This window comes from Spea bombifrons, chromosome 4 (genome assembly GCF_027358695.1).
Source record: "Spea bombifrons isolate aSpeBom1 chromosome 4, aSpeBom1.2.pri, whole genome shotgun sequence".
Classification (NCBI taxonomy): Eukaryota; Metazoa; Chordata; class Amphibia; order Anura; family Pelobatidae; genus Spea; species Spea bombifrons.
In genome coordinates, this window is record NC_071090.1 from 106,088,652 (window position 1) to 106,112,323 (window position 23,672).

Here is a 23,672-nt window from a genome sequence, read left to right on the forward strand (position 1 = left end):
TGTTTTGCTCTGCATGTGGAGGTTGCTATGGCGTATTAGGTAGCATTTGAACCGAATGTTTATGTACTCTGACTCTCAGAGAAAAGGCTAGATGGCCAAAGTTGGGTTTAATGGCCGCTGGTGGTAATCAGACATCCCTTAGGGCATCGCAATGCATTCCAAATGCGGAAGATTACCAATGACTGACTGAATCAGACGAAAGACCATAGACTAGAGATGATCCTGCTAGTCTTGGTCAAATACCTTTGTGTATCTTTCACTTGTCTAACCTGACACGCATACTTTGTGCTATCTAGACTGGTAATAGGAACATCCAACATAGTTCACACAATGTAAGGGTCATCAGGGGCCTAAAAACACTCCTGTGAAGGAAATATGAGGCTATGGCATGATGCCATAGTGTTCTTCAGAACAGTTCTTCAGAACAGTTCACAGGCAGCAATCACCTGCGCAAACACACTCAAACAGTGGGACTTGCCGAGTACATTTTGATCTTTACACATATAATACGTCCCCGCTCCCATTGTTTTTACACATGATTCTGTAAATCTAGACACATTCTGTACACTCGATAGTTTTCAGAACCTCGCTAGCGATCCCTTCGACGCATCTCAACGCTTTCTACTTTCAATATGACATCACAGCATCGCTGAATTACCATCGTACGCAAGTCTCTGCTCCACATCGCTGTCATCCTCTGCCAGAATAACTTCTTCTGGGGGGAAGTCAAAAAACAATTAGGCGTCTGAGAGTGACTGAAAAAAGCAGACAGAATGTTAAAAGACAAGACCAAGAGACCAAGATAAAGAGGACTTTAGTGAAGCGAATCATATAAAATACAGACCAGAAACGCATCCTTGTTCCAAATCCAGATTTAAAAAAAAGAAATTCAGTTATCAAGCACACGTTTTGATGATGTAATAATGAAGTTGTTTTTTTTCCCATTAAGCGGGGATTTATTCACTAAATGAGTTACAGATGGGATGAAGTTCAATTGACAGCATCCACTATGCAACATGATAAGCGCATCCTTGGAGTACATAATGTACAGCTAATGCGGCAAGAAGTTCCAATGAAAAAAATTACACATTTCTGAAAAAAGTAGTACTTTCCAGCTCACCTCTCGCAGGAAAAACCTTTCTGCCTGACGTATACATCAAATTTAGGACCTGCTCTGGGTTACAAGAAGCCACTGACTGTACGAGGCCACGCTGTGTGCCGGCTGCCATGAAAAGTCACCCCCAACCACAACGTGAGAAAAAGGTGGGGATTTTTATGGCAATCGCTAATCGAAATACATTTAACGACATTCACAACAATATAAACATGCTGCTTTTGAACTAGAGTTTCCCTTTTAGACTTAAGAGGGTTTCGGGGATCAATCCTGCCAACAGAGAGTAACCAAGGAAAGAGGACTCAGTCAAGGGGACCTCTGAAAACAAGCATATCTTCTCACCCTACCAGTGACCTTCTTACTTTGGATATCAGGTCTACGCGCGATTATACCAAAAGTCCTGACTGTAAAACGCCACGTCCAGACGCACCTGCTTTGGATATCCACTCCATGTAGCCGTTAAGCTCCCTCTCAATCTGCTGCTGTCTTCTTAGTTTCATGAAGGCTCTCCGGTTCTCTACTCGCTCTCTTTCTTTGGCGAACTCCCTGAACAAAAAGAAACAAACAATCAGATTTTTTTCTTACACAAGGACTTTACTAATACGTCTGCCTTGGAGGAGATGAGAGAGAGAGAGAGAGAACACATAAATAACCGTTTTTTTTCAAAATGGAACCTTCTCAAAGTTTAGGTTTTGTTGGTAAAACATTCCAGACATTAAAAAAAGTGTCCTGAGATTTGCGAAGATGTCAGTCTTTCAACGATTTGAAATATTTGGACAACGCAGTTACTTTTACCACTGTAGTGTTGTACAAAAGGTGAGGAGGGCTCTGCTCCAAGGAGCTTACAATCTACCATTTTCTGTCTATAATTTGGCCATTGATTAACGACTTTTTAGGTGATTGTGCCTTGATCAGTTTTTTCCTGCTCACATAGTATTTTTGAACTTTAAATTCCAGATACAGCCACAAGGGGGGTCTAGTGTAACCCGCAGATCGTCATGTAGCCAGCACCTGACCGGACCCTTTGGGGGCTCTTTCTATGGGCTTCCTGGGTCATTCTGTTTGGTGATTTAGAAAGCATTACATTTTGAACCTGTTCTGGACTGCTTGGTTATTAGGACTATTGTATTCTGATAGATGCCACCCAAACACTCAATCCAATTTAGACTACGGGGCATCTGAACCACCGGATGAGTGTTTCGTGGGGCTTTTCTTGAGCATTTTACCCCCTTAAGTTCCACTTTATAGAGTCAGATTAGAGATGTTTTAGAGATGTTTAAAAGCGTTGCCACGTCTGAACCTATACCAAAATAAATATAGTTTTAATGCTGTAAGAGAATAGAAAACCCATAGAAAAGATGGTATATCACATTTTTTAAGTAAATCCGGATCGCATTCTATACAGCATTTGGAATTTGATTCCGTATCGATCATTTCACTGACCCTGGGGCTGAAATTTAATATATTTAGCAAATAGAACCCAGACAGAAAATGTAATGAGTCAGGAACTAATGCATACATCAAGATCAATAAAAAACGGGACAAATTAAAGTTTCATTATTTGGATTCTTCTAGGGCTAGAATGGTTAGAATCTGCATACGACTGTAGCCAAGACATCATACGTCTCATTTCAAGTCCCAGTCAATTATTCCTGAGTCAAGTCCCAGCTGAAGTCCACGTTGACTCATCTTGACTCATCTTGAGAAAGTAGGTGAACAGATAATTGTCCCATCAACTTCCCACTAATTGTCCCAAAATAGATGTCAATGTCCTCATCCCAGGCCAAAAAATGTTTATGGGGTAGAAAATGAAATCGTATGACGCTGCAGATCGGATAATACTATTTTCATCATAGTTACATTGTATGTCAATCTTGTGACATCTAACTGTTGATCGCATTGTATCCTAGGCCGGTTCTAGGTATACTCACCCTGAGAGGACGCCCAGGACAAGGTTCAACATGAAGAAGGATCCGATTATAATAAGAGGGATGAAGTACAGCCAGTTCCACGTGCTGCCAAACACATCGTTACTCTGTGGAAAGTGGGAAAGGGGAGTATTAATACTTAAACAGGGACTGGCACATCGCCAAATAACACCACAGGCAAGAACTCTCTGCCCCCATCCACGCGCACCACGTCTTTGTTAAGATTTACAATACCGGCACAGAACACTTTGCGCATGTTTCCCTTGCTTTTCAGTCTTCTGTTATTCACCTGGCAAACACTATACTTTTTTTTCCACACTTTAGGATCATTTTTTAGGCCGACAGCCTGGATCTGGCGCTAAAACCATCGTGCACTTGGATTGAAAACTGCTTTAAAGATGGAGCTCAGAGAGTTGTTGTTAGTGGAAAATTCTCCAACTGGACAAACGTGGTTCATGGAGTTCATCAGGGTTCTGTCCAAGGCTCACTGCTATTTAATGTCTGTATTAATTATCTCGTGTGGGTATTTCCACACAAAATTAAGTAATAAAGTCTGAACTAGACCTCATTTCCCTGCAAGATTTGGTCAAATTGGAGGACCGGGTGACCATGTGGTAGATGAGATTTAATGTTGACAAATGCAAGGTTATGCATTTTGGGGGAAAAAATAAATCAGAAAATGATACCTTAAATTGGGTAGTGGTGGGGAAATCATTAAATGAGAAGTGCTTGGAAATGATTATAAACAATACACTTGGTGACGGTGTTCAATGCCAGGCAGCTGCTGCAAGAGTTTGTAAGATACCATCATAACAAGACAATAAATCTCTCTCTCAGGGCCTGTTCGTTAATAGGACTGTGCAAAGAAGAAGAGGTCATCCATTCTGATGTGAAGAATTGAATTTTTACTTATAGAAGCAAAGAGGGTTCTTTACATTAAGAGCAGTAAAGATGAGGATTTCACTGCCCACAGACTTTGTGCTATCAGATTACATTGGTGCCTTTAAATATGTGCTACATAAATATATATAAACAATATACAGAGATATAACGGGTAATAAGGACACTGTTATATGTAGGGTTCTTGGCGTCTTCTGGATAAATAGTGGGGTTGAACTTGATGGCTTTGCGCCAGTGATAGGTAAAGACAGTTACTGCGGAGGGGTCTGTTCAATGAATGGATAGTTGGCAGTAGAGTTGAGGAGCAGCAGATCAGGTAAGTATGGGGAGCTGTGGGCCAGCATTTGCCTGGTGTGCCAGGTGCCCAATCCAGGTCTGTGTTTTTTGCTACATTACTTCACTATTCATTATGAAGGGCCAACACTGGCAGGTTAGCAGTTTTTTTATACACCAGTGATAGGTAAAGGTAAGTTATAGACAGAGGGTTCTTGTAATAAAGCAGTGATAGGTAGGGGGCAGTTATAGGAAGCGGGGTCTTGTAATAAAGCAGTGATGGGTACGGGGCAGTTATAGGAAGCGGGGTCTTGTAATAAAGCAGTGATAGGTACGGGGCAGTTATAGGAAGCGGGGTCTTGTAATAAAGCAGTGATGGGTACGGGGCAGTTATAGGAAGCGGGGTCTTGTAATAAAGCAGTGATGGGTACGGGGCAGTTATAGGAAGCGGGTTGTTGTAATAAAGCAGTGATGGGTACGGAGCAGTTATAGGAAGCGGGGTCTTGTAATAAAGCAGTGATGGGTACGGGGCAGTTATAGGAAGCGGGTTCTTGTAATAAAACAGTGATAGGTACGGGGCAGTTATAGGAAGCGGGGTCTTGTAATAAAGCAGTGATGGGTACGGGGCAGTTATAAGAAGCGGGGTCTTGTAATAAAGCAGTGATGGGTACGGGGCAGTTATAGGAAGCGGGGTCTTGTAATAAAGCAGTGATGGGTACGGGGCAGTTATAGGAAGCGGGGTCTTGTAATAAAGCAGTGATGGGTATGGGGCAGTTATAGGAAGCGGGGTCTTGTAGTAAAGCAGTGATAGGTACGGGGCAGTTATAGGAAGCGGGGTCTTGTAATAAAGCAGTGATGGGTACGGGGCAGTTATAGGAAGCGGGGTCTTGTAATAAAGCAGTGATGGGTACGGGGCAGTTATAGGAAGCGGGGTCTTGTAATAAAGCAGTGATGGGTACGGGGCAGTTATAGGAAGCGGGGTCTTGTAATAAAGCAGTGATGGGTACGGGGCAGTTATAGGAAACAGGGTCTTGTAATAAAGCAGTGATGGGTACGGGGCAGTTATAGGAAGCAGGGTCTTGTAATAAAGCAGTGATGGGTACGGGGCAGTTATAGGAAGCGGGGTCTTGTAATAAAGCAGTGATGGGTACGGGGCAGTTATAGGAAGCAGGGTCTTGTAATAAAGCAGTGATGGGTACGGGGCAGTTATAGGAAGCAGGGTCTTGTAATAAAGCAGTGATAAGTACGGGGCAGTTATGAGGTGACAGGTCCTGTAACACATTAATGATGAATACAGCTACACAATATAAATGATAAAGCCGCTCTGTACATAAGGTGAATGTGAATGTGCTTTTGAGGTTTGTAGCAGTGGGAGGGTTACCGCCTCCCCTCCCGAAGCCCCCGCAGGGAGATGGGGGGTTGCGCTCTTATCTACGTGAGCAGTGAAAGGTTCCTGTGCCCATTTCTTGATGCTAAAAATACAACCGGCAGCAGAAAGCATCCTAAGAAAGGCAGCGACTCTCCTGTCGGAGCTGGGGGAGGGTAGGACCACATCTCTGTATATCAGGAGGCTGCCCTTGAGAGAGACAGCCGGGAGACTGCTCCCCTGTCACACACAGACTGTCACTCGCTTTAACCCACGTGGATACGCAAAATCAATATGGATCCTCACATCTCCTCCTATTTCTTTTCTTACTCTGTCACTCTCCTGTCCTACATCGCGGCTCATTTTGTATCTCTGCATTTTTATCTCTGTGCCGATCTATTTATATCCTGATTCTAATTCTGCTCTCTCCGGATCTGGATGAAGGATGCGATCCTCCCCCCCTTGGTCTATACATTCGTTTCCCCCCATATTTGTAATTTTTAATGTACGTAAGGATAAGCAGAAGCCTATAACGGCTGGACTCTCTCCCGCCTTCCCGACGTTATAATGGTGTAAAGTACCAGGTCGAACCCACTAGTCCAGTACCGCTTCATACTCTGATTTAATGGAACACGAGCATCCCAACTGGTGCTTTTCTCACTTCTATAATGCAGGGCAAATACCTGCCTGAATTAAGGTGACTTCATTCAGAATATCTGTTTTTATGTATGGGCGTTGAGATGTGGAGCACTGAGCGGTTCATATAGAAAGCTGTATGTATGGGGGATGCCATTCTCTGAGAGCACGGTATATATATATATATATATATATATATATACTGTATGTATGAATTGACAGGTATAGGTTCCATTTTATGAATGGCTTATAAGCTGTGCCCATCCATTGCTCCACACTACATGCTATTGTACGCTGCTGTGTTCTGCACGACAGATTTGCCCCATTCCGCCTCGCATGGGTTAATAGAAATTGCTTTTACATGCAAGTTGGTGTTTTGAATATTTCATCGACATTTATCCCATCTTCCGAAGCCCAGCTCCCCAGATGTCTTGGAGAAACCTGCTGCTATTAAGGCGGGTATCACGAGAACACATCAGGCTTTGTTTGGAGCAAAGGGGTGGTAATGGTCCTTTACGCATTCTCCATACTGACTGTAAATGTGGGTAACCTTAAAACACCCCGACAGTGTAGCTTCTCCCTATTAAATTACCCCCAACCTCTCTCTATTCTGATCTTACGCATCCTCTCTAACCAGTGAATCTGGAAACACTATCCCGCGAGTCTCCCGTTACTCTAGCGTGATTTATATCCATCTCCCGTTACCCGACTACTGCCTAGATATTGCCCTAATTTCTCTGTCTATGCTGTCTTACCCCATACCTGGGAACCGGCAGGCTTTGCCCCTGAGTCTCAAGGTATTTTTGCCCCAACTTATAGGCGGATGGACAGATTCTCTGGGTTACACAGCCCGGAGCTGACTCCTTGATACCCTACTCTCACTTAACGATACCCGAGCAGCCCATTTGGTGCTTTTCTCGCTGCCATTTCACAGCTGAAACTCCTGCTTGGATACAAATGACTCCACTCAGAATATCTTACCCTCCTGTCATTAGAACCATTTGGTTGCCACCATTAGCGAGTTGCTACACCACTGACGAGCAATTAAAGTGTTAATATCCGAAGGGTATCAGGGTTATTAATCAAGATCTCCCTGAAGCTTCTCGCCATAGAACAGGCTGCTTTAATTTTCTTCAAAACCCTATTTCTGGAAACCCACAATCAAGCTCTCAGTTCCACCCTCTATCTCATTCTTTCCCATTTTCTCTCCGGCATCGCTCGACTTCTCCTCCAGCTTGGCCTTCCATCCCCTGCAACCCCTGATAACGTCCCCATCTTTTATAATCATTTGCATTTCCCATCCCTCTCTCCCTCACATCTACCGCTGACGACTCTCTCTTTCTCTCCACCTCCAATTCTGTATATTTTTTTATCATCCTGTGAGCCGTTTGCTGCTCTCCCTCCTCCCCGTGTCTCTATCCTCTGTTTCTCCTGACTATGCAGAATCCGGAATCATTAAGCTTTTGCTTCTGTGCTGCAATGTTTTCTCTTCTGGATCCAAGACTGTCCTCTGCCTCAGTGAGCCAAGCTTTTCTCCTCTCTGAGCAAACATGTCGTCTGCCTCTCTCAGCCTCCCTCAATTATCCATTATAAATGACAATTTAAAAACAAGACACAGAGCCTTTCAATTAGGCCCATTTTGCTATTTAGAGAAGACTGTTGCTGACGCCATTGTTGGAGGGGAAGTGAGCGGGGCGTGGGGGAATGGCGCTCTCGCGACCTGGAGTCTCGCCGATCGCCGAGATCCGGAGAGTTCCCGGGTACGGAGGGGCAAACACTGAATAGCAGTGGCTTTAATATGGCATCACTTGAGGTCTAACACTATTAACGAGTGGTTTCATGTCTCAATTTTGTGAGGTGTCCAGTTTAATGTGTAAATATGTGTAAAATGACCTGCTAAAGGTGCTGTTCCGTGTGGTCTTCTGAATGTGACACTTTGTAACTAAATACTGTTCAACGTCCAAACCCTTCCCAGAAATAATTCCTTAATCGGGTAAATCTTACTCTCGATTTGTGCCGGGAACACTAAATTGTCTCACGGGACACAAAAGCATACACTGATACAAACGGATAAAAAAAATAAAAAATTCCTGTGTTGACGGATCAACTAAGGTGTATTTGTGTTAACACGCTAGAGCTTGTGAATTAAGTAAAAAAAATTAGAATTTGACAAATTGATTATATGTTTACATATTATCTACATAATACGGATAGGTAATGCTACAGAAGATACACGAAAGTGCTTATGCCGGACGATACTCACGTAGTACAAGATGTCTGTCCATCCCTCCATTGTGATACATTGAAACACTGTAAGGATCGCGAACAGTATGTTGTCAAACTGTGTAATGCCATTATTGGGACCTTCCCAGCGACTGAGGCACACGGTATCGTTAGGGCAGTGACGTGAATTGGCGTCTACACCACAAAGACCTTCCACCTTTATATCTTCTGCAAAGTAATAACATATATATTTAAAAAAACATGGCATTCAGTGTACATGTGGGGTGTAAGTTGTAAAAACAAAAGTACAGGCAACAGGATATTTAACCTGCAGCATACGGCAGGAGCATGCCTCTGAATAAAAATCCCCATTTGGGAGCCAAATCCCTCATGTCCCTCTTTCCTTCACCAATTTCCCTGACAGAAGGAAACATGGAGTCTGTCCTTCCCACCGCAGGGTGACAGACAGGAGGGGACTATGGGGCCCGGAGTCTGTCCCTCCCACCGCAGGGTGACAGACAGGAGGGGACTATGGGGCACGGAGTCTGTCCCTCCCACCGCAGGGTGACACAGACAGGAGGGGGCTATGGGGCACAGAGTCTGTCCCTCCCACCGCAGGGTGACAGACAGGAGGGGGCTATGGGGCACGGAGTCTGTCCCTCCCACCGCAGGGTGACAGACAGGAGGGGGCTATGGGGCACGGAGTCTGTCCCTCCCACCGCAGGGTGACACAGACAGGAGGGGGCTATGGGGCACGGAGTCTGTCCCTCCCACCGCAGGGTGACACAGACAGGAGGGGGCTATGGGGCACGGAGTCTGTCCCTCCCACCGCAGGGCAACAGACAGGAGGGGGCTATGGGGCACGGAGTCTGTCCCTCCCACCGCAGGGCAACAGACAGGAGGGGGCTATAGGCAAGGCTGGGGATGATAAAGCGGCCTTGGTTCTTTAAGGCCAGCGGTTGCAAAATGATAGAAGTGTGTCCCACCAGTTGGATATGTGTGGCCTCATGGAATGTTTTTATAATCTTGCAGAGTGCGGCTGTGCATATCCAGCTGACTCTGTAGGACCTGATCTGTCACTGGAGGGGCAGTACTGATAAGTATGAGGCCCTATCAGCCACAAGCCCACCAGGCATTTCCCGTGTGCCTGACAGAAGGGGCATGTGGTGTATTACAAATCTGTAAATGTGTCTCTTGTAACACAGTATAACACAGAGATAAAGTGCATAGTACAGAACAGGTCCAACCTCCAGCAAGGTCATAGCAGGATGTGTGGAATTTGCCGATATAGAAGTCCAGACCGATGATGGCAAAGATGAGGATTGCAAAGAACAAAAGCAACCCAATCTGGAGCAGAGGGATCATGGCTTTCATGATAGACTTCAACACGACTTGTAAACCTGCGTAAAAAGACTCCTGTTACATCAGCTGGAGGACACAGTGAAAACGATCCCCCAGACCCATCTGCCTACAAACCAACACCCAGGAGCCATTACTGATAACCCAAAGGGGTTTGTATGAACATTGACACAGCCTAGTGCACGCTGCACATACATAATTAATAATCACTAGAATGCACGTGACGGTTCTAACGCTATTTCAGATTTTACTGGACATTTTTTTTCCACCCTAAATATTAAGATGGAGTCTTTAGACGTGGATAATACCTTCTGTTGGCCTTTGGGACTTCAAATGTCTTTTCTTCAAATAAGAACCATCTAATTCTATCTACAGAGGAGACGTGTGAGGTGCTAAAAGGTGACTTTAAATTGCTTTCTGGAGCAATGAAAGGTATCAACTTCAACCAATCCACATACCCCTGAATATTAAACACATCTGATGCGATGGTAGCTTATTGTATATTTTACATTATCAACAGTGTCTACGTAAAGTATTTAGTTAAACACAGCCAGACCACTTAAGGCTAGGATTAAATGTCTTCTAACATGTGTAATCTAACTCTGGTGTTCACTTGCCCTCTTATGCTAGTAACTTCACAACACATACTAAATGGTAGATGTAATAGAAACCAAATCATGTGTGTCTGGTAATAAGACCCTGTTTCATGTGTGTAGAACTGTTATCGATGCAGAGCCAATGTGCCAAGGCAAGTGAATTGAAGATTTTCCACCTCCGTGTTATTATTTTTTACATACACGATTTAACATTAAGAAATAAGTATTTAAAATGCCGGATCTAAAATGTACCATGTGCAGTTTCACGTTGCTATACCATCGGGCCATTCAACAGAATTTAGAGCGGAGGCTCAATGGAGCCAGGCCGACCCCGTCTTCTCCAACCGTGAATTATTTTAACAAGGGACACGCTTTATGGGGCACTGGTGATACCTTATTGTGTTCTGTATTGGAGACCACAGAGAATTCAAAGAAGGGCCACTAAAATATGATGTGATTATAGTAACAAAACCTAAATGTGTACACCCTAAACCAGGGGCGTCCAACCTGCGGCCCTCCAGCTGCTGCAGCTGGAGGGCCGCAGGTTGGACGTCACTGCCCTAAACGAACAAAGGGAGGGGGGGATATAATAGAAACCTTAAAATATGGCCAAGGATTAAATAAAGTCCAAGAAGGAAACATTTTTAACAAAAAGAGGCGCACCAAAACTACAGAGCATGATTTACAGAATGGGCAGTGGATACCTGGAACATACTTCAAGTGGTATTAGGACAGGCAAACACAGTAAATACATTTGCGAATACTTGGGATGTGCATTCAGCTATCCCAAAAAGTGACTACATGGGCCAATTGGTTCTATTCTGTCGCCACTTACTGTGTATCTATGAGGAATTCTTCCTGTGACTGGGATTCTTACAATTACAAAAATAGTATTACTTAGTTTAGCAAAGTGACATCATTATTTCTGAAAAAGGGCATCCAACAGTCATGGTCTTCCTTCATGCTGTTAAAAATATACTTTGGCTCCACATATAAAACTAAACAAATTTTCCCTGAACAATAACCAAAAGAAGTTACTGCGTGCATTTAAAGTCAATTCTAAATTCAAGAGACGTACTTGGAATTCCAGAGACCAGTTTCAAGGGTCGTAGCACACGTACGGCTCGAAGTGTCCTCAGGTCAAACTCCGGGCCTGTAGATGCCACGATTCTGCAGGAGAGACAGAAAGATAAGGGATATATGGGATTCTCTTACACAGAGAAATGTTGCCATTGTATGGGCAAATTGGGAAAGACTGGGTGAAAAATACTTTAAAATGAGTGTCTGGAGTGACCATTAATCCCATTCTGGATACCATGATTATGGAGAACACAGCTCAGACATATATATACGGTATATATATTTGTGTCCTGAGTCTAGGGATGACACGAGTCAGTATGAAAAAAGGACAGATACAGACAAAGAACGAGGATGTAAAGATAGACATGATCTGAGGTGTGCCGAGATCACGATGGTCGGTACGCCAAAAAGAGGGCATTATAGTGATAAGTGAAAAGAAATAGGAGTGTGTGGGACAAACTCAGAACAATCGACGAGAATGAGAAAGAGGGGTAGGGGGTTTATATAGGTCCCTGGCTCCGCCCACAAATCCAGCCACATTCCTTAGTCTATTACATATATACATCAAATATCCACATGTGATTTTCAGGTCTGTTTCTCTACTGTTTGGACCTAAGGTATGAAACATTTACAAACAATAGTAGATTAAATACCGCCTTTATAGGGATATCATTTATGATTGATTATTTTTTTTATTTAGCATCTGAATTTTTTTTTAACATTTATCTCTATTGGGATGTTTTTAAATATAGAATCAAGTAAAAAATATGGAAGGTAGGAGCTATTGCTCTACTAAGGCCATATCAGTGACAGGTGCATATGTGTGTCCATAAAAGAAGGAAGAAATCGGGGGAAGGAAAACGCATTATTACACTGTTGGTAATCGATTGATTAATATATGGTATTTCACAGTATTATTTGTAGTATAGTAGTAGTATATAAAATAAAAATTCAACTAACAAAAACAACAGGCTTACAATCTGTAGGAACATGAGTACAAATGTCCTTTACATAAAGGTAGGCGCAAATGATTGTATGTCCAGGGTAGGTGACCCAGTAGCTTATGAAGGAGAGGGTTCTGGAATGACCCCTAATAAGAGTTTCAGGATCCAGGGCTGAGATTTTTATTAAGGTTAGATACCTTTATCAACTTTTATCAATTTTCGGGCACAGCATATGCAGCACTTACCCTATACCTGCAGATTCTCTCCAACAGTCATCTTACACAGCAGGGTTCATTAAATGTATTCTGCATTGTGTGAGATGTCATCAACCTAAATTTCCATAAAACTAGCGAATCTCCATACTTCGGAAAGGTGTAATAGAGCGCAGTCCCACGTCTTATTGGGAAGTACCCTGTGCAAGTCTGCCTCCCACTTCAATATGTATGGATCATTGAGATGATGTGTTGCCTCCAGTACACAATCATGGCATGTGGATATGGCTCTATATGATATAGGCGGCTGTTCTCAGCCTCTATCATGAAGGCGAGTTGTCCAGATGTAAGAGAATAGCACTTTAGACCCCAAACCCCACTTCTCTTGTAGTTCTGCAAACTGAGAAAATTCGCCCCTAATATAAAATAAAGCCCCCGATGTGACTTTACCAATTATATTCTCTAAACGGTCTAAGGGCTGATCTTCTGCAGCGTTTTAAGCCTGGGGTACAAGTATCCGAATTCTTTGAAGCAAATGCCTTATTACCCCTGTAACATCTTATTACAGTAACCCGGCCCCTGAGTGCCTTATTACCCCTGTAACATCTTATTACAGTAACCCGGCCCCTGAGTGCCTTATTACCCCTGTAACATCTTATTACAGTAACCCGGCCCCTGAGTGCCTTATTACCCCTGTAACATCGTATCAGTTATTGCCCCAGTAATAGAGACGCAGCCCGTGGATATTTCTTCCATATTTATTTTAAGCACGAAGAACCATATTAGGTTAAGGAGTTAAACGTTTCAGGATGCTTAATGAAATGACGACCAGAATCATTTGGTTAAAGACAGATGATTCAGCACACGAACCCCCCCGCTGGGAACATATATCAGGTTGGGAACGTTGGGTTTTTACACTGGGAGGCTGCAGACTGCTCAATGAAATCAAATGGGATTTGATATTCTGGGGAAAATTTTCTTGTACTCAGCACGACTGCAGCTCAGTGTGATCATTATCAGTGTGAGAATACTTAGCATTATACAACACACTGGGGATAGGTACTAAACACTTTCTACTGCAAAACGGAGACAAAAACCAGCACCATATTAGTAAAGGATGCATTTAGTATTATATTTTAGGTCAGACTAAATATATACCTCCCAACCATGTTTTTTGAGCTGGGCAGTCCCAATTTTCAGCCAATTTCGCACAGGCCAGCCAAAGCAGGACAGTGGGGTTCATGGACCGATAGGGGAGATACTCTGTAAAATTGATTTCTGTGCTGGGAAATCATGCGTGGGAGGTCTCCGTATTGCACTTGCCCCTCGCCTTTGTCACAGGCATACCTCCTTCATGCCCACTATGAGAACAACCGAGGATAGATATCCTGTTCCTATCTTAACATGATGTACCTCAATGTTTGCAGCCTGCTGCTAGTGAACGGCTTTAATACTGACCCCTTTTCAGTTCTCACTGGGTTCAAACAAGGTTGCTCTTTCTTGATTCTTCTTTTTGGGTCGGAAGACAAACAAAATTTAGGGGTTACGCTACATGGATGACATAACCATCTTTTATATAGATTGCCAATCCGTGAGAGCGCTTGTCCAGACGTGTGAGGACTTCAGCAAAGCTTCAGGTACAAAACTGTGGGAAGTCCCATTTGACATCCATGCTATTCAGTGGGACATGACTACTGACCCACTCCCATTTCCCATCAAGACAGACTTCATACGGATTTTTGAGTGAAGCAATCGTTTGGACTGTGGCATCTCAAAAATCTAACAATCAGGGGAGAAGTACTCGTACAGCAAAATGAGGTTCTTTCCGTCTTACAGCACCTGGCTCAGGCATGGCCACCTCTACCTACTGTTTGCAGAGCCTCTACCAATGCAGAGTTTCACTTTATCTGGGGCTCCAAAAATGACAGGGTAAAGGTCACCATGATGTACAATGAGCCTTCTTTGCGTGTCACTCTGTTTAGAAATTAGAGATGGAAATTCCACTTCTCATTTTTTTCTACTGCCCTTCTTTAGACAACTGAAATTGGAGAAGTGGGACAGCTCCCATTGGAGTTGGTTTCGGTTCTACTTGAATGGTGGCAAAGACGGTATAGACTAATGAAGCATCAAGTATGCAGACCAACCGAAACAAGGGCATTGCACGGATGGCCATTTAATGACATCTCCCCCAATAGGACATCTATGCATGCATGGGGGCTATGGAGATTGTGCAGTGTGTAATGGCGGACAAGACATCCATTCACTTGTTCTGGTCGTGCCCATTTGTGCAGATTTTACTTGGCGCTCTAGAGCCTAAGCTTAAAGACTCTGTTGGAGGAAAATACCTGGCAGTACACTTGACTTTTCACAAAAGGTGTCATTGAAGATGCTTGGTGCCTAATGTGTTGTGTTAATGACGCTATACGGTTCACAAGAAATAACCTGATCCTCAGCCTTCTAAGTTCTCCAGGACTTTCCTTGATGTGCGAAACCATATTTTATGTGTTTGGAAATTCTCTTGTAATCCTGTTATTCTTAATTTAAATGTAATGGAAATGTGGGGTCTGTAATGTATGTGAATCCATCTGCACTATATGTATGTGAAAGGTATCTTTTATTGATACTGCTTTTTTTGTAGAATTGTAAAGTTTTGATTTAAAAAAATGAGGCCTGCAGTTCTTTAAATGTTTGTCTGGGTTCTTTTGTGACCTCCTGGATGACTTGTCTTTGCGCTCTTGGAGGAACTTTGGTCGGCCAGGCACTCCTCAGAAGGTTCACCACCATTTCAAGTGTTCTCTATTTGTAGATAGCGGCTCTCAGCTTGGTTCATTGGAGTCCCAGAGGCTTGGAGATGGCTTCGTATTCCTTTCCAGACTAATAGATGTCAATGACTTTGTTTCTCATCTCCTCTTGAATGTCTGTGGATCGCGACATCATGCGTTGCTTTTTAAGACCTTTTAGCCTACTTCACTTTGCAAGTAATCATGCATGGGTTTGTCTGGTGAAATTGAACCCAATTATCAATTAAAATTGGTTAATTTAATAATGGGGCAATTACTTGTTCACATAGGGGCAGGTAGGGTTGGATAGCCTTTTTTTTCCTTCTATACATCACAAATTAAAAACTGCATTTTGTGTTTACTTGGGTTATCTTTGACTTATATTAAAATTAGTCGGATGATGTGAAACATTTAAGAAGGGGCAAATCATTTTTTACAGCACTGTATATTGTACAGTGGTACTCTAGAGCCAGGTTACTGCAGGGGTAATAAAACACTCGGCAGCCAGGACACAATGATAAATCGCTGTGTCTTATTGATGTTATTTCCTGATGTCCGCTGTAGCATTATATATCACCCATCCCTCACTGACACAGTAAATTATATACAATGTCTGTTTATGCTAATAGCACCCTCTTTTTCCGCTATTTGCAGTGTTATTAATATCTAATTATTGGATCCATAAATTATGGATTTATGGTAATAATGAAAGGTGGAAGAACGTGGAAGGGGGGAGAGGTGATAAGAGGCTATGGGTCTATCCCCATTCAGTAGATCTCCATGGCAACCAGCCATGCCTCATTCACACAGTTTCCACGACTACCTTGCTCGGTTTCCATGGTGATGGACCACTGTTCATTGATACCATCTAGCTGGGGCCAGAATGCGGCTCTGGCTCCTTCTCCCATCCTCCAACTCCCTGAACAAGCTCCGAGGATGGAAGAGCTTGGTGGAGAGGGGGTGGAGACATGCAGCTTTTATGAATGACTTAAAATGCCTGACAAAGACTAGAGAGAGATGTTTATGGCTGTCTAATCCTTTTTGCAGCATGGGATGAATTCCAAATTAATGGGCTGCAAGCTCCTCACTGCATTAAATAATTTGCAAACCTGTTTTCTCATGCTGCGTATAATCGAACAGAGACTGTTATGTTACGTATTTTGGAGTGAAATAATTATTTATTTGTGTAGAATGTTTTGAGAAAGATTATTGACTGAGTAGGTGTGGTATGTATGGTAATTGTTATTTTTATCATTTGCTCACACAATCTTTACAGCTCTTAGAAGCTAAACATAATCACTGTATTCAGAAATGATGTAGAAGGTAAATCTAGCTCTTCAAGATATATGTTTATCGTGACTATAAGACAAGACGAAGGATTAAATCAGGTTTGGGCAGACTAGAAGGGCCAAATGGTTCTGCAGTCATAGGAGCGATCCTAGGGTTAGTGGCAACTGGGTGCAGTGTTTCTTAGGTGCCCCTGCCTAAAACAACTAAAACACACATACTAACACGCAAACGTACTCTAACACCCACTGATTCTAACACCATACACCCCCCCTCGCACCACAAACCCTAGGCTCATCCCTGACATTCTAGCACTATATGCTGACACACACTCTCATGCTAACACCCCCTGCACTCACACGCTGACAATAAATACTAACACTCATGCTAACACTAACATACATGCATTATATCACTATATCCTGATGCACACACACTTACGCTAACACCATATGCTCACACACACATATGCTAACAACATATACCAACACACACATTAACCTTACCGCCATACACTAATCATGTTCACTGAGGCTTCTTAAATGTTTTGTGTTGTTTTTATATGTGATTAAGCCTTTTGAGGAAAAAATAAAATTATAGATCTGCTAAGGTTTATTTGTCCAACATACTAGAACGTGTGCAATTAATTAGGCCCATACTAGCCATCTGGCCTTCACCGTTCCAGTGGCAGATTGGGTACTATTGTGTGCAGCCTGCGGCTGGATGTGCCTGGACCCACACTGCATGAGCATTCAAACGTAATGCATGGCTGCATATATACAGCCATCGACCACACTTATTTCATCATTGGGCCGCTGTCCTTAAAGGGCTAGTACCACCTTATCATTGTCAGTCTGGCCCTGCAATTAATGTTTTATATAAGTTGAAAACACCACATTAAACATTTGATACAGGACACTTTGCATATATTGCTACTAACAGCTGTTTTTAGGCAATTCCCATGTTATAGTCAAGCTGGCAAGCAAAATGTCTGTTTATCAAACTCACAGCAGAGATGCACTGAGGCCACTATATGACAAATCTGCATGTATACCCAAAATAGCTGTATATGCTCTAAAACTGGCAGGATGTTTAGGGCTTTATACTGTTGTCCCACCTTGCTGCCCCAAAGTTCCACTTTTGCGTGACATGGGGACCATGCGCTGTTTGGGTAGATCTTCTGTTCTCCCCTGACCGGACCTGAGACGTGAAAAATCGATAGAGGTCCTACATAGCCTCCTTGCGATGTTAGTATCACTAGGTGGCTAATCGTGTAAGCCAGGTGGGTGACTATGCCTCTCTAACAGAAGAGTACAGAAAACAATTGCTCCAGGGCCCTGGAGGTCTGAGGGCCTAGGGCCCTGTACCAATTTTTGATGGGTCCATACCTCTCACCTGTCCTTGATGCAGAAATCCAATCTGGTCCATGAAGTGCAGCAATTATCCTCCCTCACTGACACTGCACGCTCTGGAAATAATGCTCAGTGAGGGAGCTGCAGGCCATAAGGAACATATAGGAGGGAAGTGGAGCACACGCTAAGTAAGTATGTGTGTGTATGTGTGTAAGTATTTGTGTGTATATATGTATGTGTATATGTGTGCATGTGTGTATTTGTATGTGTGTGGGAGCAGAATAGATGAAAGATGATAAAAGAAAAAAGTGAAGAAAAGATGTCAGCAAACGGCTTTCTAAGTGTGGTTGTGTAAATAAAATGCATTAGCATCTGCCAAATGCCTTACTAAATTACATAAGTTGTTATCATGTCACAAAGTCACATAGAAAGTTTGTAGTTTTGTGAGATTTACAGTGTGCTATAGGGTTACTATATCTGATATGAAGAAAAAAAATTAACTTTTTTGGATAGCATCAAAAGTTGCGTTACTATTTGGAAGATCCATCTTTTTGAAGCTGCACAAGCTCTCCATAGAAATGACGGCTATCAAACACCATTATCATTTTTTTAAGGGACTTATTTTGTCAGACACACCCGTCAAATGCCTCCTACATACCTTAATTGCCCCATGGGCAGCCAGTCCCGTGCTCCTAATGAATATCTGCAAGCCGCAGAAATTTAAGAGCGTAGCATGCGCTGTCTATATTTGTCAGCCATGCATGTATGTAATTTATCAGCCGCTGGTCTTTTTTTTTTTTAATCCGTAGTCTGTACCTGGTACGTTGTGCTTTCTTTATCTTTGCTAATTCAGCAGAACGGCAAGGATAAATTATGCCTGTAGTCCCATGGCTGAAACAGTGAATTCAGCCGTCTTTAAAAAGAAGGAGAATTAGCTTCCTCTGTCACATTAGTATCGACTGACGGTGGTTCCGTCACACAAGCGCATGGATGGTGATATATGGGGATGATATTGCTAGAGAAAAGTGCAACCACATTCATGCACACACTACTATACAACATACACTTATAAGTTAGCAAATAGCCATATTTTTGGGTTGTTATTTTGCTTTGCGTAGATCCTCCCTGTCCTTCTGTCTCATTCACTCTCAACCTACTAATGAGCAGGGCCCTCCTCTCCTTCTGTACCAGTATGTCTGAACGTGTGCTCACATTATTTTTCATTTGCTGTCAATCACAGGCCACGTCCGCAGAAAGTTTTGATGCTGAGAGCAATGTGTAGGTTCTTCTTGTGCGTTTGGTTGGTTAGTGGCTGGAAGCACCAATTTCACGCATGGCAGAGTACACCCAAGAATCAAATTCAATAAACTGAGATGGGATTTAATGAACGTCTGTTGGGAACGTCCACAGCTGACACCTGCAGGCTTTGTCTCCCGCAGGAAGAAGAGGCTTTTGGGTATTATTGCGCTTTATCCTGTAATTCATTTGGGGAATCTGTCTGAGACAGGTTATAATACAAGAGGTGTCCCCTTGTTAAAACTTAAAAGCCTGAATCCTCGGTCGCTCTCAAGAACTTGTACGTGGCTCATGTATTTCTGTTATTGCTGGACATTGCATGCTGGTATGACTGCAGCGGCAAGTTGTATGCTTTTGATAACTCTTATCTTCCTTTAATTGAGCACCTTCTCTCGACCAGGAGAAAAAAAAAAAAGCTTTCACCTGAATTTCACCTCTCACTTTTGCCTGAATTTCATGAATGAAAGACATGAAGGCCAACGCAGTGCTAATTAGTATTCAATCGCAGACTACTCGTGACACAATGAGGAAAGGTGACGTTTTAGGGAGCTGTAGAAGACCTATGTTCCTTTGATTTGTTTTTGTCTGAAGAGTTCAGTGGATCTATTTCTTCATTTCTATAACCATTTGAGTGGAAATAGTTAAAGAAACAGCTTAATTTACCCAACTATTGTATCTTGGTTATCAGGAAGAACATAGACCGATCGAAATAGGATTACTCATGTTTTGTCCAAAAGAAAATCAAATGACACAATAATGTAATTTTCCATACCTCCCTGTATTATGTAGGAAGGTGGTCACTCTTATATCATTAAAGGGGGAGTCCCATTATTTCTTAAATTTCAGCATTCAATACAGTATGTAAACAGTAATAGATTATATATCGAAGAAAAGTAGGTCTGATTTCATTTTGTTCCAATAAACTTCCTTTATCTGCCGATCTGTAGGCTGCTAGTGTAGACAGTCATGTGATATTAGTTAATCTTTACCCGCTCAAACACTACATTGAGCTGATTCTTTATGTCAATGCTAATGAAGTTCTGTTTATTTAATGAGGTCCTTTCCTCTATAGACTTACATTACCCAGAAGGTCCCTTTGGGCGACTAAGACTGAACCATTCTATTTTTTACCACAAGACTCTGCATAAGAGACTCAAAGTTTATAGACATGGTCATTGACTGATGTCAGGTATTTTATTTTGGATGGTGTGAGGGATCTACAGAGTTCAGGTTTAACAAGCAATGCAACATGGTCTATTGTAAAAAAAAAATAACGCACAGCTTTCGAAAACAAGCACCATATAAGCACATGATATTCTGATAAAATACAGTGTGTAGAGGACAGTGGTTCAAATGCCATCATCACTCCATATTGCCCTATGCACAGTGACTGAGGCAGTGCATGGATCAAAAGGAAACAGGAGATCGTAGGTGGCACCCTAGGCAAATGCTACCGATAAACCTACCTGTGTGTGTCCTTTGGGTCCTTTGTATTTTACAAAAAAGTAGTTTTTTTTCCAATAGATAAGATTCCCTTACTCATACTTGTTCATACATATAACGTACTATGTATATACATTTATACTGCTAGCATTACATGTTTAGGAATCTGATTTTCAAATATTATCAAGATTCTGACATTTTCTGTATTTCAGTGTAACATTCTTAAGAACACGGCTGCTAAAAGCCAGTTGCTTTTCACTTGACAGTATAGCACGTGGAATATAAAGTCTGATTGTTGTGAAAGAAAGATAAAAATTCTGTCCCTGGTGGCATGACTTCCCAGAATCCTATAGCTGGGACTGCTTAATGAGGACAGTTATTTAAAGCCTGAACTAGTTCCTGCAGAAATGTACCTGATCCAGAAAAAACAGGCACTGTGATATATATCTTGTGTTATAACAAAGTTGTGCGTCTGTGTACTAGGGGATGGCGTTAGGCATGTATCTCAACATATACTTATACGGTGGAGGTAAGAGGTATATGTCCTGAGTTCCGTAGATTATATGCAGGTGAGATGTATTACCATTACGTGGTATGTCATGTGCCTATTTTACATGCAGAGAACGAGACACTTTGATTAACATAATATGTTAAAAAAAAACCTTACCCTGTGAGAACCACCACAAAGTCCATCATATTCCAGCCATTACGCAAGTACGATCCTTTGTGAAATGCAAAGCCCAAAGCAATAATTTTAATCCCAGTTTCAAAGCAGAAGATGCCAATGAAATATGGTTCAGTGTCATCCTGTAAGAAAGAAAGTAAGATAAAGATTTCCTTAGTGCTCCCGGTTACATATGACTGCCAAATTGGCAGCTTCTTCCATGAGGGCATCTCGTGTTGGGCAGGATTCTGTTACTTACCCATGATGGACATCATCTTATTATATGCTTTCTATTATAGTGGAGATACCATAGCAGTCTTGCTAAGTAAAGGCTAATTGTTATATGCCGATTGGTCATTGTTGACCAAGAATTAAATTTTTTGTCGAGCTTTGTCTAAGCTAGCTCTCAGATATTTGTACTAAAAGACCTATGAGGCCTCCTTTCTTCTGCTAGTCCCTCAGAAATCTTTGGTGCATTGGCCCCTCCGCATTCTTTAGTACTCCAGCATACTCAGTGCTCCTGAGTCTATACTAGGTCATTGTTGCATTTGAGTGCCCAGTGAACAAAATGAGCTTTCAACTTTGCAGGAATGTTTTTCAATCAGGGACATTTCTCAGGTCATATTTTAAAAAATTAAGAAGCCTAGTTTGGCATGATCCTAGAAATATAGTCACAATACCGTAAATGTTATACTTTTATTTTTTTCCACCTGGCATAAAATTTGCCTCCATCAAAGGAATATACGTGGCATTAATTAAATTCTATCTTTTCTTTTGGTACTCTGTAAGACTGCACTGGAACCTCGCTGTTTGGCCCAAGCACAAAGTTGCAGCCAGCTTCCTGGACTCTACTTGCATTGTTTCAGCAGACTGCGCATGAGCTGTGAGATTCCCCGGAGATTGTCAACATTCCCTGACATGGGATATACATAAAGCCAATAAAAGCACACTTACCAGACGCTCTGACATCGGTGTCTTGTCCCCTTCAGGTAAGTGCTGCTCCATAGCCAAAACAATGCAATTTGCAATGATAGTTGCTAAAATCATGTATTCAAAAGGAGTGAAGAGGCACACCAGTTAAGGAAAAATATAATTAAAATTGAGATTGACTTTTAATAGCAAATATCAAGTAACAACATCACATTCTGGTATAAAAACTTTAAACCTAAATACCGAGGAACTGAGTTAACGTAATAAGATGTTACAGGGGTAATAAGCATACCTGGGAACTCTCTGGGTTTGACCTGGAGATTGCTGGATGAAGCACCGCTTCTCCGGGACTTGAATCCTCCAGGTTGCGGAAGCGGGATCTTGACATTTTCCCTTTAAATCAGCGGGACCTCCCACGGACGTCACAGGACCACCCGCTGACGTCAGTGGGCAGTCCTGGCTGCGTCCCGCAAGGGAAGGCTCTGAGTAGCCAGAGCCCAGAAGTTCCCAGGTATGGTAATAAGGCACTCAGAAACCGGGTTACTGTAATAAGGTGTTACGGGGGTAATAAGGCACTCAAAAACCGGGTTACTGTAATAAGGTGTTACAGGGGTAATAAGGCACTCAGGGGCCGGGTTACTGTAATAAGGTGTTACAGGGGTAATAAGGCACTCAGGGGCCGGGTTACTGTAATAAGGTGTTACAGGGGTAATAAGGCATTCAGGAGCTGGGTTACTGCTACAAGGGTAAAAAAAGGCACCCATGAGGTATTTGTTGCCCAATGATGGAAATTAGGGGGGAAAGTTTTCAACAACTGATCAAATAAAAGTACCTTATTCTGTGAAAACTGTATTGAGTATATTTAGATGGCTTGCTACACGTGATATGTATGTACACTTTTGTCTGATACATCATGACCCAAATGCATTTAACTGTAGGCACGTTCATAATTGCCAGATCACACACTCCTACTTTGTTAATAAACACAAAGGGTTGGGAAAAAAGCAACATAGTAATTTGCTGAAGCTGAGAGAATATATTACAAATTCATAGACAATCAGGTAAGCTGTGAGTTACACTTTGTGAACCACCCTGCGAGTTTTTATTCTAGTCGATATTTATACAGTGAAGTCACCTTAGCCAAATAGAGAAACATCGGCATAAATTGAATGAGTTCACATACCTCCCATGTGTCATTGTTTAGGAGGGAAAGTTCCTCTTTAGGGTCCCTAATTACCATCTTTTCTAGAAGCTAAAAATACGGATGTTTTTCAATTGCAGAGAATATG

General features: G+C 42.3%; 1 protein-coding gene across 1 annotated transcript in view; it reads right to left on the reverse strand.

The window, feature by feature from the left end:
• The window catches only part of CACNA1A (calcium voltage-gated channel subunit alpha1 A), a 74,914-nt gene extending 52,414 nt beyond the window's left edge, over window positions 1-22,500 (reverse strand). Inside the window, exons 1-8 of the mRNA XM_053464950.1 lie at window positions 22,408-22,500; window positions 21,457-21,596; window positions 11,474-11,565; window positions 9,688-9,840; window positions 8,481-8,668; window positions 3,046-3,149; window positions 1,545-1,660; window positions 659-712 (exon numbers count right to left, since the gene is read on the reverse strand). Of these exons, the coding sequence (XP_053320925.1) occupies window positions 659-712; window positions 1,545-1,660; window positions 3,046-3,149; window positions 8,481-8,668; window positions 9,688-9,840; window positions 11,474-11,565; window positions 21,457-21,596; window positions 22,408-22,500 (940 nt within the window). The remainder of the gene's footprint in view (window positions 1-658; window positions 713-1,544; window positions 1,661-3,045; window positions 3,150-8,480; window positions 8,669-9,687; window positions 9,841-11,473; window positions 11,566-21,456; window positions 21,597-22,407) is intronic.
• Window positions 22,501-23,672: the final 1,172 nt, after the last annotated feature.